The sequence below is a fragment of the Microtus pennsylvanicus genome, chromosome 8, assembly GCF_037038515.1.
Source record: "Microtus pennsylvanicus isolate mMicPen1 chromosome 8, mMicPen1.hap1, whole genome shotgun sequence".
Taxonomy (NCBI): domain Eukaryota; kingdom Metazoa; phylum Chordata; class Mammalia; order Rodentia; family Cricetidae; genus Microtus; species Microtus pennsylvanicus.
The window spans coordinates 27,132,990-27,145,531 of record NC_134586.1 but is presented as its reverse complement, the minus strand read 5'-3'; the positions used below and the strand labels follow the sequence as shown (position 1 = coordinate 27,145,531).

General features: G+C 44.2%; 1 protein-coding gene across 15 annotated transcripts in view; it reads right to left on the bottom strand.

The window, feature by feature from the left end:
* Wnk1 (WNK lysine deficient protein kinase 1) overlaps positions 1 to 5,170 on the bottom strand; it is a 116,104-nt gene extending 110,934 nt beyond the window's left edge. For 5 of the 15 annotated variants that reach the window (XM_075982938.1, XM_075982939.1, XM_075982942.1 and 2 more), the window contains exon 1: positions 3,428 to 5,168. In XM_075982938.1, the coding sequence (XP_075839053.1) occupies positions 3,428 to 4,186 (759 nt within the window). In that variant the 5' untranslated portion in view covers positions 4,187 to 5,168. Of the gene's footprint in view, positions 1 to 3,427 lie in introns of all 15 variants that reach the window. The other 10 variants (XM_075982943.1, XM_075982944.1, XM_075982947.1 and 7 more) reach the window with 5 other exon arrangements.
* Between the last annotated feature and the right edge of the window lie 7,372 nt (positions 5,171 to 12,542).

Sequence of the window (12,542 nt, the reverse complement as noted above, 5' to 3'; positions counted from 1 at the left end):
CCTGCCTCTGCCTCTTGAGTGCTGGGATTAAAGGCGTGTGCCACCACCGCCCGGCTCCGCCTGGCCCAAGCCAAACTTGTAACAGTTTTTAATACCTCACAAATTACTGGATCCTAACTATTTTAATTTTGTTCTTTTTAACCTAAACCAAGTTATTTATTGCCCTATGATTTCAGGTCCTTATTTAATAAACAAGTAGATAGAAAAGATAGCCTATTTCATCCAATTTTGCATGTATTTAATTCATGTATGTGTGTGGGTATACAAGTGCCACAGCAAGAGTGCAGGGTCAGAGAACAACTTTCACAAGTTGGTGCTGGAGATTGAACTAACTGATACCAGGCTTAGTGGCAAGTGCCTTTACCTGATGAGCCATTTCCCAGAGCCCTTCTTCAAGTTTTCATATACTGAGATTTTTAAAGTCAGACATGTATATGCCAGTGCTAGGAAGGTAAAAACAGAAGTTCAAAGCTATCCTGGGCAATACAGCAAAACCTTGTCTCAAAACAAATAAAAAACACTCAGATTTTTAACTTAATGGAACACAATCCTATTCCTGTCTTGCAAAAATACTATATTCAAGTATTCATTCAGGTTGGAGATAGAGTATGTAATATCCTAGATTCAATTGCTAGTAATGGGACAGTGGGGGAAACATTGACATTCAATGTAAAAGAGAGGTATTTTTTCTTTCCAAAGCTTATCCTTAGAGGTTTATCCTTTAATTTGGACCCAAAGATAAAAGTTCAAAACATTGACCTACTAATACTTTGATCAAAATCAAAACAAAAAACAAAATTATTGCCTGACTACCGCTATAAAGTACTCTTATACTAGAAGTCACATTTGTTTAATTTTTTTAAATCAAAAATGAAAAATTTTCAGAAGCTTGGTTAAAAAGCATGAAAGTTCTGAAAACCAGGACTTCATTCTATAAGCTAAGATCCATTTGGTTCTGCTTCCAAATGGTGACTTGGCTTAAAAATAATAGTCAAAGTAAGATTTTCCTTAGTTTGATCACACCCAGATCTACATAAAGAACTAAGTCCAAAAATTTAGTATTTTGAGAAAAGCTGAATTTTAAAATCATTGTTGTGACATTAGACAAATGGGAGTTTTTTATATTAGTTCCAAGAAAAAAAACTATCAGTCCCTAATGACAAAGGAAAACAAACCAGTCTGAGAAGTCCTTTTAAATGTGAAATAACTGAGTACTGTTGAGTGCTAGGTTATAGGGGTTGCCTAGCATGTAAAGGTCCTGGGTTCAATCCCCAGAATAACAACATATATATATTATACACACACACATACATATTTTGTAAGGGAATAACTGAAACTAACAAACTTAACCCACAAAATTCTCAATACTTAACAAACACAGTACTTAAAAATGGGTGGCTGGGAAGGACCAGACATGGTGGCTAATACCCATAATCCCAGCACTTGGGAGGTTGAAGCTTTAAATTGGTTGCCAGACTGATCTACAGAGTGAATTCAAGTCAGCCCAGACTGTCAAAAAAAAAAGAAAAGAAAGAAAGAAAGAAAAAAAGAGAAAAGAAAAGAAAAAAGTAAATAATAGTAATATTAAAAATAAAAAGTAGAAGCGCACATTCATAAACGAAACTGTAATAGAAAAATTAAATACCAGGATCAGATCCTTGGCACACACAAAGTGTCTTCCTGTAAATCAATTACATCTGAATTATTGAGTATGATCGACCAGGCATATTTTGACAAATTTATTTTAAAAACACATACATAGCTGGGTAGTAGTGGCCGATGCCTTTAATCCCAGCAGAGGCAGGCAGAGCTCTGTGAGTTCAAAGCCAGCCTGGTCTACAGAGCTGGACAGAATTCCAGGGCAGCCAGGGCTACAGAGAAACCCCAGCTAAGAAAAAAAAAAAAAAAAAAGAACATTTATTTCCATTAGAGGAAATTTAAAGCTTGATCAACTACTTTGCATGGAACAACCACGTGCTGGTAATTGTTGAAGCTGGATAACTACTACATTCTCTCACCCTCACTAGATATTTAGAAGCAAGTTCCAGACATTATTCCTTTCACATTTCATATGGCCTTGGGTCATTTAGAAACCAAGTTGTTTATTTACTAGTTCTTGGGTAAATGAAGTTCTGAGATTATTTCATTTTAATTTCCAATATTATTTCAGTTTGGTCCATTTTTTGGACAAGAAATCATCAGTGACACTTTGATCTATGATATAACTGAAATTCTGCTTCCACCATTAACACATGTTCATTTCCTGTAGAGAACAGAGCTAACGAACTGATATTTACATAGGTGCTTTCTAATACTCATTATTACTTAAGTCAAGCAAAGTAACCTAAGTCTAGAATATAGCTGCAATTTATTTATAAAATGAAAACTTCCCTATGAGATTTTTTTATATCCCTGGCATTGTGGCACAAACTTGTAATTCTAGTACTCTGGAGGCTAAGGCAAGAGGGACCAACAATTTCAGGTCAGACTAGGCTATACTTTAGAATACTGTCAACAAAAACCTTTTATAATAAGATTACAATGATGCAATAACACAGTTTTCAAAGCACTTCGGCAATTTTGCATGGACTTTTACTATTCACTACTGGCTGAAAAGGATGATGACAGTCACTCTAATGAACAGTGTCAGATCACAGGAGACACATGGATTAAGCATCTGTACGTGGAATAATAGTAGATGCATACAGGACCTTCCTAATCCCAAAGTACTTATCCTAAAATGGAAAGAATGTCTCAATATGCAGCCCAGATTGGTCTTGAAGCTGAGATTGTCCTGCCTCAGCCTTTGGAACAGTTGGGACTTACAGGCATGTCCCGACACACCTGGAAAGCATTTCTGTTTTATTATTTATTAAATGTCTATGCTGCTATCAAGTAAGCTGTATCTTAAGGCACAGGTTCTTATCTAACAACTTGATTTCAGAGATGGAAACACACAAGGCAATTTATTATTGCAGAGACTCAGATGAGGCTGAAGTGCACAAGGGAAAAAAAGATTGATATTTACTTAAAATAAAAAATTTCCCCAAAGGTTGAGGATATATATAGCTCAGTGGGAAAGCACTTGGCCAGGCCCCGGGTTCAATGCCCAGTTCATGAGGGTCGAGGAAGAAACCGTTCCCCAATAATTAATTCCACGTTTCCAGACACATTAAAACACAAGTTTATACTTAAGTGACTTTCACCTCAAACCTGGTAGGAATTATTGGTGACGAGGGATTGCTATCTTTTCCAAACACCTAACTAAAAGTTCTACAATCTCCCAATTTCAACCTCTTCGGAAGCTGGCCTCCCCCTCCCACTCAGATTCAGAGAATTACAAGTAAAGAATAAACTCGATAAACTGGCTTAACCGAGCCAAATTAGGGATCCAAGCGACCGCATATGAAAGGAGGTGGGGCATTACCTGCAATTCACACCAGGCGACTTCCACTGTGGTCTCGGTGTCCAGACCTTTGTAGACCGTCTTAAAGGACCCTCTGCCGATTTCGATATCAAATTTGAGGAAGCGCCCGTCATTGGACATTCCCACGGCCTTGGTCTCCAGCTCTTCGTTGTCATCCTGTTGCTGGTGGCGTTCCTCCTGCAGCTCTTTAGCGCTGCCGCCGCCGCTGCCACTTCCACCTCTGGACGGCGGCTGCTCCTCTTTGCTCCCCACCGGGCTGGGCTGGGACACCGGGCGGTCTGGGCTAATACTGCTGGGGACGGTCGCGGTGGCCGAGCCGACGACGGCTTGTTCCCCAGGGGAGGCAGCAGCTGGGGGCTGCTGAGACACCTGGGAAGCAGCGGCGGCGGTCAAAGTTTCCTCTCGGTGAGGCTCGCGGGGAGCGCTCTGGGGCACCACTGCGGGCACGCTAGGCTGGGGGACAGAAAGGGGGAGGCCCGGCAGCTCCAGCGCGGTGGCATTCGAGTCGCAGATGACGCTCCGGCGGAAGAAGCGGTGCTCCGTGGGGGTGGTGGTGGCGGCCGCCCCACGGCTGTCCTTGTCCATGGTGTGACGGCGGCGCCGGTATTCTTCGGTTCTGCCCATCCCGGAGTCGGCGACCGCGGCCCCCAGTTTCTCGCCCACGGAAGAATCGGAGCTTGAGCCATTCTTGGGGACTGGCGCCGGCGGCGAAAGGAAGCCCGGGGTGCCGCTCTGCTTCTCGGCGGCGCCGTCAGACATGGTCGGTCCGCTGGAGTCAAGAGTGCGGGCTCGGCTTCGTGAATGAAAAGGGGGAAAGGGAGGCCCGGAAGAGCCACCAAGAAGTGCGGGGCGGCGCTCCGACGACTCCCGCTCAGCACTGACAAAACGCCCCGAGGGCGACGCGGGACTCTGGGTCCGGCTGCGGCGGCTGCTGCTGCTGCTGCGGCTCACGGGGCGGGCTCGTCGGCGGGCGAGGCAGGAGCGGAGCCACGGGGGTTAGCGCCGCACAGTCCGCATCCATCCTGCAGCGAGCGGTGGCCGGTAGGGCTGTGGCAGCACCAGCGCCGCAGTCATGAGGGGCAGGGCGCGGGGCCGGCTCCCGGGCGAGCGGATGCGACGAAAGCCAAAGACGGCTAAGCTCCCGCCGCCGCCGCCCGCCGAGCACGGCGGGATAGGCCCTGAGGGCGGAGGCACAGAGCGCGAGGGACGAGCCCCGACGCCGGGCGGTGGCAGCCCGGGGCACAGGAGTGGGAGGGGCCGCGCAGGGGAAGGAGGGCCGCGGCCCGGGTTCCCGGTCACTCGGCCGCCGCCTCAGGCAGCACGCGCCCCAGAGAGGGGGACCAGTCTCACAGGGCGCCCATCACCAGACGCCGAGGGCCGGAGCCTCGAAACCTCGAAGCCTGAGGAGCGGCCCCCCCCGTCCCCGAGGCCTCCCCGCCCGCCCCGGGCCTGGCGAACCTCTTCCCCTCTCTGGCCGGCGCCGGCGGCAGAGGAGGGAGGGAACTGTGGGGAGGGGAGGGCCGCTCACCGCGGGGCCCGGGCTCCGCTACTTCTCTGGCCAAGAGGAGAGAAGACCGAAAGAACTGGGAGGAGGGGGAGCAGGGAGAGAAAAGAGCAGTCACCCCACTAGGCGCCTTCTGTCAGCGAAGAAGGGAGTGCGGAATGGCCGAGCAGAAGAAGCGCGTCCGCCCGGGAAACTCTCCGCTTTAAATGGCGCCGATGTCTGAAGCCTCCACACAGCCCGCTTGGACCCCGCCCCCTGCTGCCCGGGGCGGCCCCGCCCACATTGCTCTCGGGGGCTCTCGCGCAGGCGTGCCGAGCTCGAGGCACAATGGGATTGGTAGTTTTAGAGTGGAAACCGTGAAAGGGACCAGGGAGAAAAGCGCCTACTACTTCCGTGATGCCCTGCGATTGTTCTAGCCTAGTACCTCCTGGGAATTGTAGTTCCTTTTTTTGAAAACCGCCCCTTCTGAAAGCCTGATGGGAGCGTCATCGTGGGTCGCTCAATTCCATCCTAAAGTCAGTGCTCTCTACCAAAATCATTATTTAGGAATCAACTGCAAAAGAAGACAAGAAAGGAGAGAGAAAAAAAGTCATAAGGAGAGAACGAAAGACTTCCGTCATTTTCTGCTTAAATAGCTCACAGAGCTGCCATGCAATGAAAAATGATCTGTTGTTCGCCTTTAATGGAGAGCCTCCTTAGTGTTGAGTGACTGGGGGTGTGGGAGTGGAGGGGGAAGGCAAAGCTGGATAACCAGAGCCCGAGCTCGAAGACTCCCGGGAAACTTTGTGAAGAGTGCACAAAAGATCACTGTTGATTAAATGGTTTAGGGAAGACAAATATATCCCATCCTTCTCCCCTCCACAACTTGAGACCACATGCTCGACTCCAGTTCCCAGACAAGTACTTTGGCTGCGAAGATGAGCTGCCTACTAAATAAAACCCAAGATCAGAGCGAACCCTCTTTGCTTTGCCAGAAACTTAGCGTGGGGGAGGGGGAGCGGGTGACAAGTATGGGAGGAAGTCGGGTTCGAAGATGTCTTCATCTTTGATCTTTGACTACAAACTTGAGAGGGCATAGCTGACTTTCGCCTCTATAGTTAGGTAAAATTTATTTACCTTTCGTTTTGTTTTTCCCTCCCTCGGTGGCTTAGTGAAACATCCCTTTCTTTACTAGACTTGCATATGTGTACATATGTAATTTATACCAATCGAGAAACCTAGATCCGTACAGTTTACAGTAATGGAATTCTTTTCATCAAAATATCCTTAGTGCTTCCTGGACCACCTTTGCTACTACCTAAGATTATAGTTGTGATGAGCACCAGGGGGCACCAGACAGAGTAGGAAGACAAATTTATGAGCCAGATGGCAGTTACAAGTCTTAACCCAACCGGTGAGAGCGGGAAGCGCTTAAACGTACGCAACCGCACCAGAGCGTGGATACGCAGCAGTCGCAGCCCGGGACTGGAGCGAGCTTTGAAGCCCGCATTCTCAGTCCAAACCCCAGGGAGAGGAGCAGTAGTTTGGAAGCAGCTAAAAAATTCGTTAACTCACGGTATCTGGATAAACTCCACTTAGAGAAGTCTTGCTATATGATTAATACCAACTTATCAGAAACGTTTTTTTAAAAAAAGTTAGCACTTTCCTTTTTTTTTCTTACCAAACGCTACACTTTAATCTTTAGCATTTGTCTGAAACCAATGGTTGTTAGATTTCATAAAGAAGGCAGATTGCGAACACTTTAAAATATAAACGCAGTAGTGACAGCAAGAATACTGAAATATATTAGTGCTCTGCTGTTTAAGAGAATCATTTGGTTCGCTATAGTAAGGGTAAGTCTGTTCTAGTAAACGTAATTAATGGCTTATCTCCAGACATAAATCTAATGTCAGCAAATGAGGAAATGGCTGTGAAGTGCATTTTGTTTTACTTCTCGAGGCTACTGCCTATACTTTTCCCAGTTGCTGCTTCACCAGAGAGAAGTTTGCTTATAGCACACAGAAACTAATTATACAGTGGTGGACTAGAAGGCCAGTAAATCACAACACTTATTTTTTTTTGTCTCTACAAAAACAAATTAGGATACTTCTGTATGGGTGGTTATGAAAGAGTTTTACCTATCTTTATCGCTTGTTCCTATTTACTAAGACCTGAAACTTCAGTCACACAGCAATGGGCACAACTTCCTTAACTATAACTACGACCTGTCAACATGTTGTTTCAAGCAGGAATACCTAAAATCATTGTAAATAACTTAATAACCATTGACTGTAAAGCCACACTTATCCACAGGACGATTTTTCCTACTTAGCTTTACTGTGAACACGGATATAATTTTGAGTATAATCACTGTATGTGGGTTAGACTTAAAGTTTATACTGTAGTGTGGCTAGCTACTACACTTATTTGCTCGTTTCTCTTTATAATGCTTACCCTGATAATTTTCTGTTTCCCATGACTGTAATTCCTGTTAATACTTTTCTTTTCTCTGGCACTTCAATTACCAAGTTCTCTTCCACCCACACAAACCAGCAGTGACCAGAAGGATCTGAAAGAGCTCAGCACATAGAGAATGTGCTAAGTGTACGGACATTTGTCACATTGACATTTAGGTAACAAAGAATGCAAATATTTTCTTCTTTCCCGCCATATTTTGTTTTGCCTCCTATTCCTGTTCAATTTCGTGGTGTATGCTTCTTTCTACTTCCCATCCAAGCATATGTTACGTTTACACAATCTCCTGCCATTGGTAACTCATCAGCAATGAAAGCCAGTGACAGCTTTGGCTTAGACAGTGGCTGAAATAAGCTGAACACATGTATCTACCTGACTTTGCACGTCACTCCGGTCATAGGGTAGCTTCTTGGTTTGTGGGTGAAAAGGTGCCATGGAGAGGATCTGTCTTTATGTACCCTCCCCCTCCTCTCCCCTGTCCCTTTGACTTGCCTATGAGTAGGCTTTGTTTTCTTTCTGTCATTTTTGCAGCTCTGTTTGGCCTTATTTTAAACGACAGCTCCTGTTAACTGCTTTACAACAGCTTGGACCTTCCGGGTCTAATGGGGACAGTACCAATGTTAACTTGAGCATTACTTCATTCGAGAAACCTCTCTGACCTTTTTACCTAGAAACAATCTTTGCTCCCCACAAATTTCATTATACACTGTTGTTTACCTCCGTGTCATAGATCATCTTCTAAAGTGTGTTGTTTTTATTTAGGCACACATCTTATATTCTTCTGTAAAATAACATCTACCATTGATCCAGCAGTTACTTTTATGTCAAGCGTTTTACAAAGGGAAGCCTATTTAAACCTCACAACAACTTCTCAGGAAGTAAGCCTTTAACTCTTCACTTTATGAGCAAAACCCTAAGGAATAAAAAGATTAATACAGAAAGATGACTCCACTACTGCTCTTCTAGTAGACCCCAGTTTGATTCCTGGCACCCACATGGTGGCTCACAACTGTCTGTAACTCCAGCTCCATGGGACCTGATAGACTTTTCTGACATCTATGAGCAAGTGGTATACCGACATACTTGCAAGCAAAACACCCGTACACATAAAATGAAATAAAATTAAAACTAAGGTTTTGTCTAAGACAGGAGATTGAGTTCAGACTCAACTAATCTGCCCTTAGAGTCTGTGCCCTAACTGCTGGTCCCAGCATCCTCCAGTAATGCTTTCTGCACATTGCAGGCACTAAAGACCCTCAATTAATTTGTGACTCAATTAATCAATAAGACAAAAAAGCTGCTTCTCATAGCTATTTATAGACCATGCCAATTTCAGAAACTCCTTCTGACCCAAACATAGCATTAAAGCAGCTAAGACTGTAAAGGATTTAGGAATAAAATCAATCTGATGATTACTAAAACAAAGCTCTGCCAATACTAACACTGGCAACATTAGAATTCACCAAAGACACTGCTTCACCACCCCACGCAGGCTAAGCTGAGTTTGACGTCTGTAGAAGAGGAGGTTACATATCTCAAAGAACTAAATTGTGGACTGGGAATGTAGATCAGTGACAGAGTGCACGCTGCCATGCATAAGGCCTTGTGTCAGATCCCCAGTACTACAAGAACACACACACACAAATCAAATAAATAAATTACATAACTCGTTGATTGAACCCTGGTGTTCCACATGTTCAGAGAGAAAAAGAGCAGGTGTCACATACCTTTGGTTAATGTGAAATTTAATAAGTTAATGTGAAGCATAGAACAGTGCCTGATACAGGCACTTCCATCCCCACAGGAGTGAGAATTTCCTTCCTTCCCATTTTGCAACAAAGCTGAATTAACAGACAAAGCAACGAGGCGAGATGAATTAATGACAGCTGAGAAATATTAGCCAAATTCCACAGGGTTAAGCTATTGTGAATCAGAGGTGTCAAGTCCACTCCCAAGATTCCTAAGGGCAGCTCTCAGTCTTGAGGAGTGTCTAGTTGGGAGGATAAACGAAAAGATTAGAGGAAGGAGGAAGGAGGAAGTGGCTGTTCCTGCAGAGGGAGAAACTGGTTCATAGGACCCCTCCACTATAATAGAGACGGTTCTGTCTGCCAGGGTTGGGTCAGCTCAAAGGCATCTGAAGATCTGAAGATCTCCCTGGGCCTGCATTTCACAGAGGAAAGGGAGGATTAATTACAGGCACCTGCCAGTCTTGTCGTCCCACTTACTGCAGCCAACACAGGAAATTTCCTTTCTCACTCCAGAAACCACTCCATCTCCTGCCTCTGTAATGCTTGCACATCTATCTGGAAACGGGGCAAACAAGCCCCCGTTTCTCCTAAGCGGGGGGGGGGGGGGGGAGACAGCCTCGACAAACCTTGAAATTTGTCCTTAGAATCTGAAAGGTTACTTAAGAGATATTTCAACAATGTGTGTCTTGGGTAAGCTTCCCCAGGAAGATACCTGTAGGCTGATGCACATGCAAGGCTTATTGGTTCCTAGGTTTCTTGTTCTGTGTGGTTTTGTTTTGGAGGGTTATTTGTTTGTTTGTGTTTGATTTTTGAGATAGGGTCTCTCTAGTATGTAGTCCTGGCTGTCCTGGAACTGGCTCTATAGACCAGGCTGACATTGAGCTCAGAGCTCTACCTGCCTCTACCTCCCTTCCAAATTCTGGGATTAAAGGTGAGCACCACCATAACCATCAGACCTGCATTTTTCAATGGGGAATTCAGAAAGGCTATCACCCGGGGAATAAGGGAGGCAGAACAGGCAGAAGGATTCTTTCCCTTGCTGCACTGTTGCAACAGAAGCATGTGCTGAGCTTTCTGCAAGGTGGTGCAAAGTTGCCTCAAATGAGGCCAGGCGCACACCTTTATGTCCTGGACTGCTTAGATGCTGGATGCCACCAGGGATGGGTAAAACTTCTTGACTCCTCTACTAAATCACTGCCAGAGAAGAACTTGCTGACAGCCAGTGTTACAGCTTCAAGAATTCTTCAGTAAAAACTGCTATTCAGCTGCTATTAGTCACAGTCAAAGCTCAAAATCAAGGAAAAATTTTGGTTTATTGATTTCTAGGAAGTAGTAAAAGGGAATGGATGGAATAAAGGCTGTGGATGGAATAAAGTAATAAAGGATGGAAAGGATGCATTGTTTTGTAGTAGTGAGGACAAAGCAAGGGCTAGATGACCCTCAGAAGGGAGGCCAGATTGGGGAGTTGGTGGAAGAAAAATCAGTTCTCTTTGCAGATAGCAGGAAAATTTTTCTTGTGTTCCACAAGCTCAAATACTTGACTTAACTCCACAAGGGTTTAAAGTCTTTGTAGTTTTTCAAGTCCTTGGAAGAAAACCTAAGAAGATGACTTTCTCACACCTTGGCAAAATGAAAATCCCAGCAATATAATCCCTGCACCCTCCCCACCAGAGATTCCTTCTATGGCTAACCACTTGCATTATTTCACAGATGTGTGTATATGTATATATTGTATATAAAAATGTAATAAATTGCATTATTTCACAGATGTGTATGTTATATATAAAATGTAATATATTACATTATTTCACAGCAATATAATTGTGTGTACACACACATACACATACACACATATATCCCTTAGAATATATTATATTGCTAAAACCTTTTTACTTTGCTCCATTTTCAAGGGCATGAAACTCAGCAGTAGAGCATGTATTAGCATCTATCAGGCCCTAGGTCCAATCCTCAGTACCAACTAATTAATTAATTAAACAAAGCAACATGAACTATAACAAAACGAGGAGTCTGACTTCTCCACCAGGTTTTGAATTCCTGGCATGGGGGCTCTCAAGACTTTCTTACGTCCCCCACAGCTAGGGGAGGCCTTCAAACCTCAATGCCTCGTTCAACGCAGGCACCCGCTAAAGTGGGCACAGGTCTGCACTAGCAAGCACAGCAGAATATCTGTTTGTTCTTATGGACGAAGCATCCAGGAAACAAGCCTTGACGTGAATTGCACTGGTTTAGTAGTCCTGGATTGGACAGCTAATCATCTTCTTTCAGAAGACAGATGATTTCCCTTGCCAAAATGAAAGTGTAATCATTTTTCCTCATGGATTTAGATTTTGTAGGCACTTGTAACTTTGGAAAGCTTTGTAAGAAATATGACACCCCATACCTTTACTATCTATATGGTAGCCACCCGTCACATGTCAGATAAAATATTGACTGCCCAGTTCAATTTGAATTTTCAGATAAAAAAAGAATATTCTGTAGTATAAATTTGTTGTATAAAATACTTGTGTTTTTAGAACCAACATCTTATCTGCCCTAGGCTGACTTTGAACTTATTATGTAGTCCAGGCTGACCTCAAACTTATAACAATCCTCCTGCCTCAGCCTTCTAAGCATTAGCATTACAACTGTGGCCTACCATGTCTGATTTAGAGAAAGCATTTGAAAATTCCTTCATGAGAAGTGTTGTTATTTACCTTACTGTTATTCAACAATTTTTTTTTAATCATCAGAAAACCTCAACTAGAACAACCTGATTACAAACCAAGCCATTGGCAAACAGCAGAAATACTGTCTTGTAATTAGCCTTTGGGGAGAAAGCATGTTTTGAATTGCTGCCTGCAGCCCTGGGAGTCTTGCAAGAAGCAGAAGTGAATTAATCTGGAAAAGATTTCCATGACAAAGGCTGGTTTTTACATATGGCTTGAAAATCTGAAACTGGCTAAACTGGCCAGACAAATCAGCTGAAGTCTGTGAAGCCTAGACCAACCCTAAAAGTAGGAATCCTAATGCAAGTGATGGATCAACTTGGCACAAAGGCATTAAAATTTATGTCAAGGGGATGGAGAAATGTCTGAAAGGTTAGGAGCAATGGCTGCTCTTCTAGAGGACCTAGGTTCGATTCCCAGCATCCACATGGCAGCTCACAACCATCTGTTATTCCAGTTCCAGGGGTTCTGACACCCTCTGGCTTTCATGGGCATCATGCAGTCATATAGTACACAGAAATGCCTGCAGACAAAATATCCATACACAAAAGGATTCTTTTTTTTTGTTGTTTTTTTTTTTTTTGTTTTTTTGAGACAGGGTTTCTCTGTGGTTTTGGAGCCTGTCCTGGAACTAGCTCTTGTAGACCAGGCTGGTCTCGAACTCACAGAGATCTGCCTGCCTC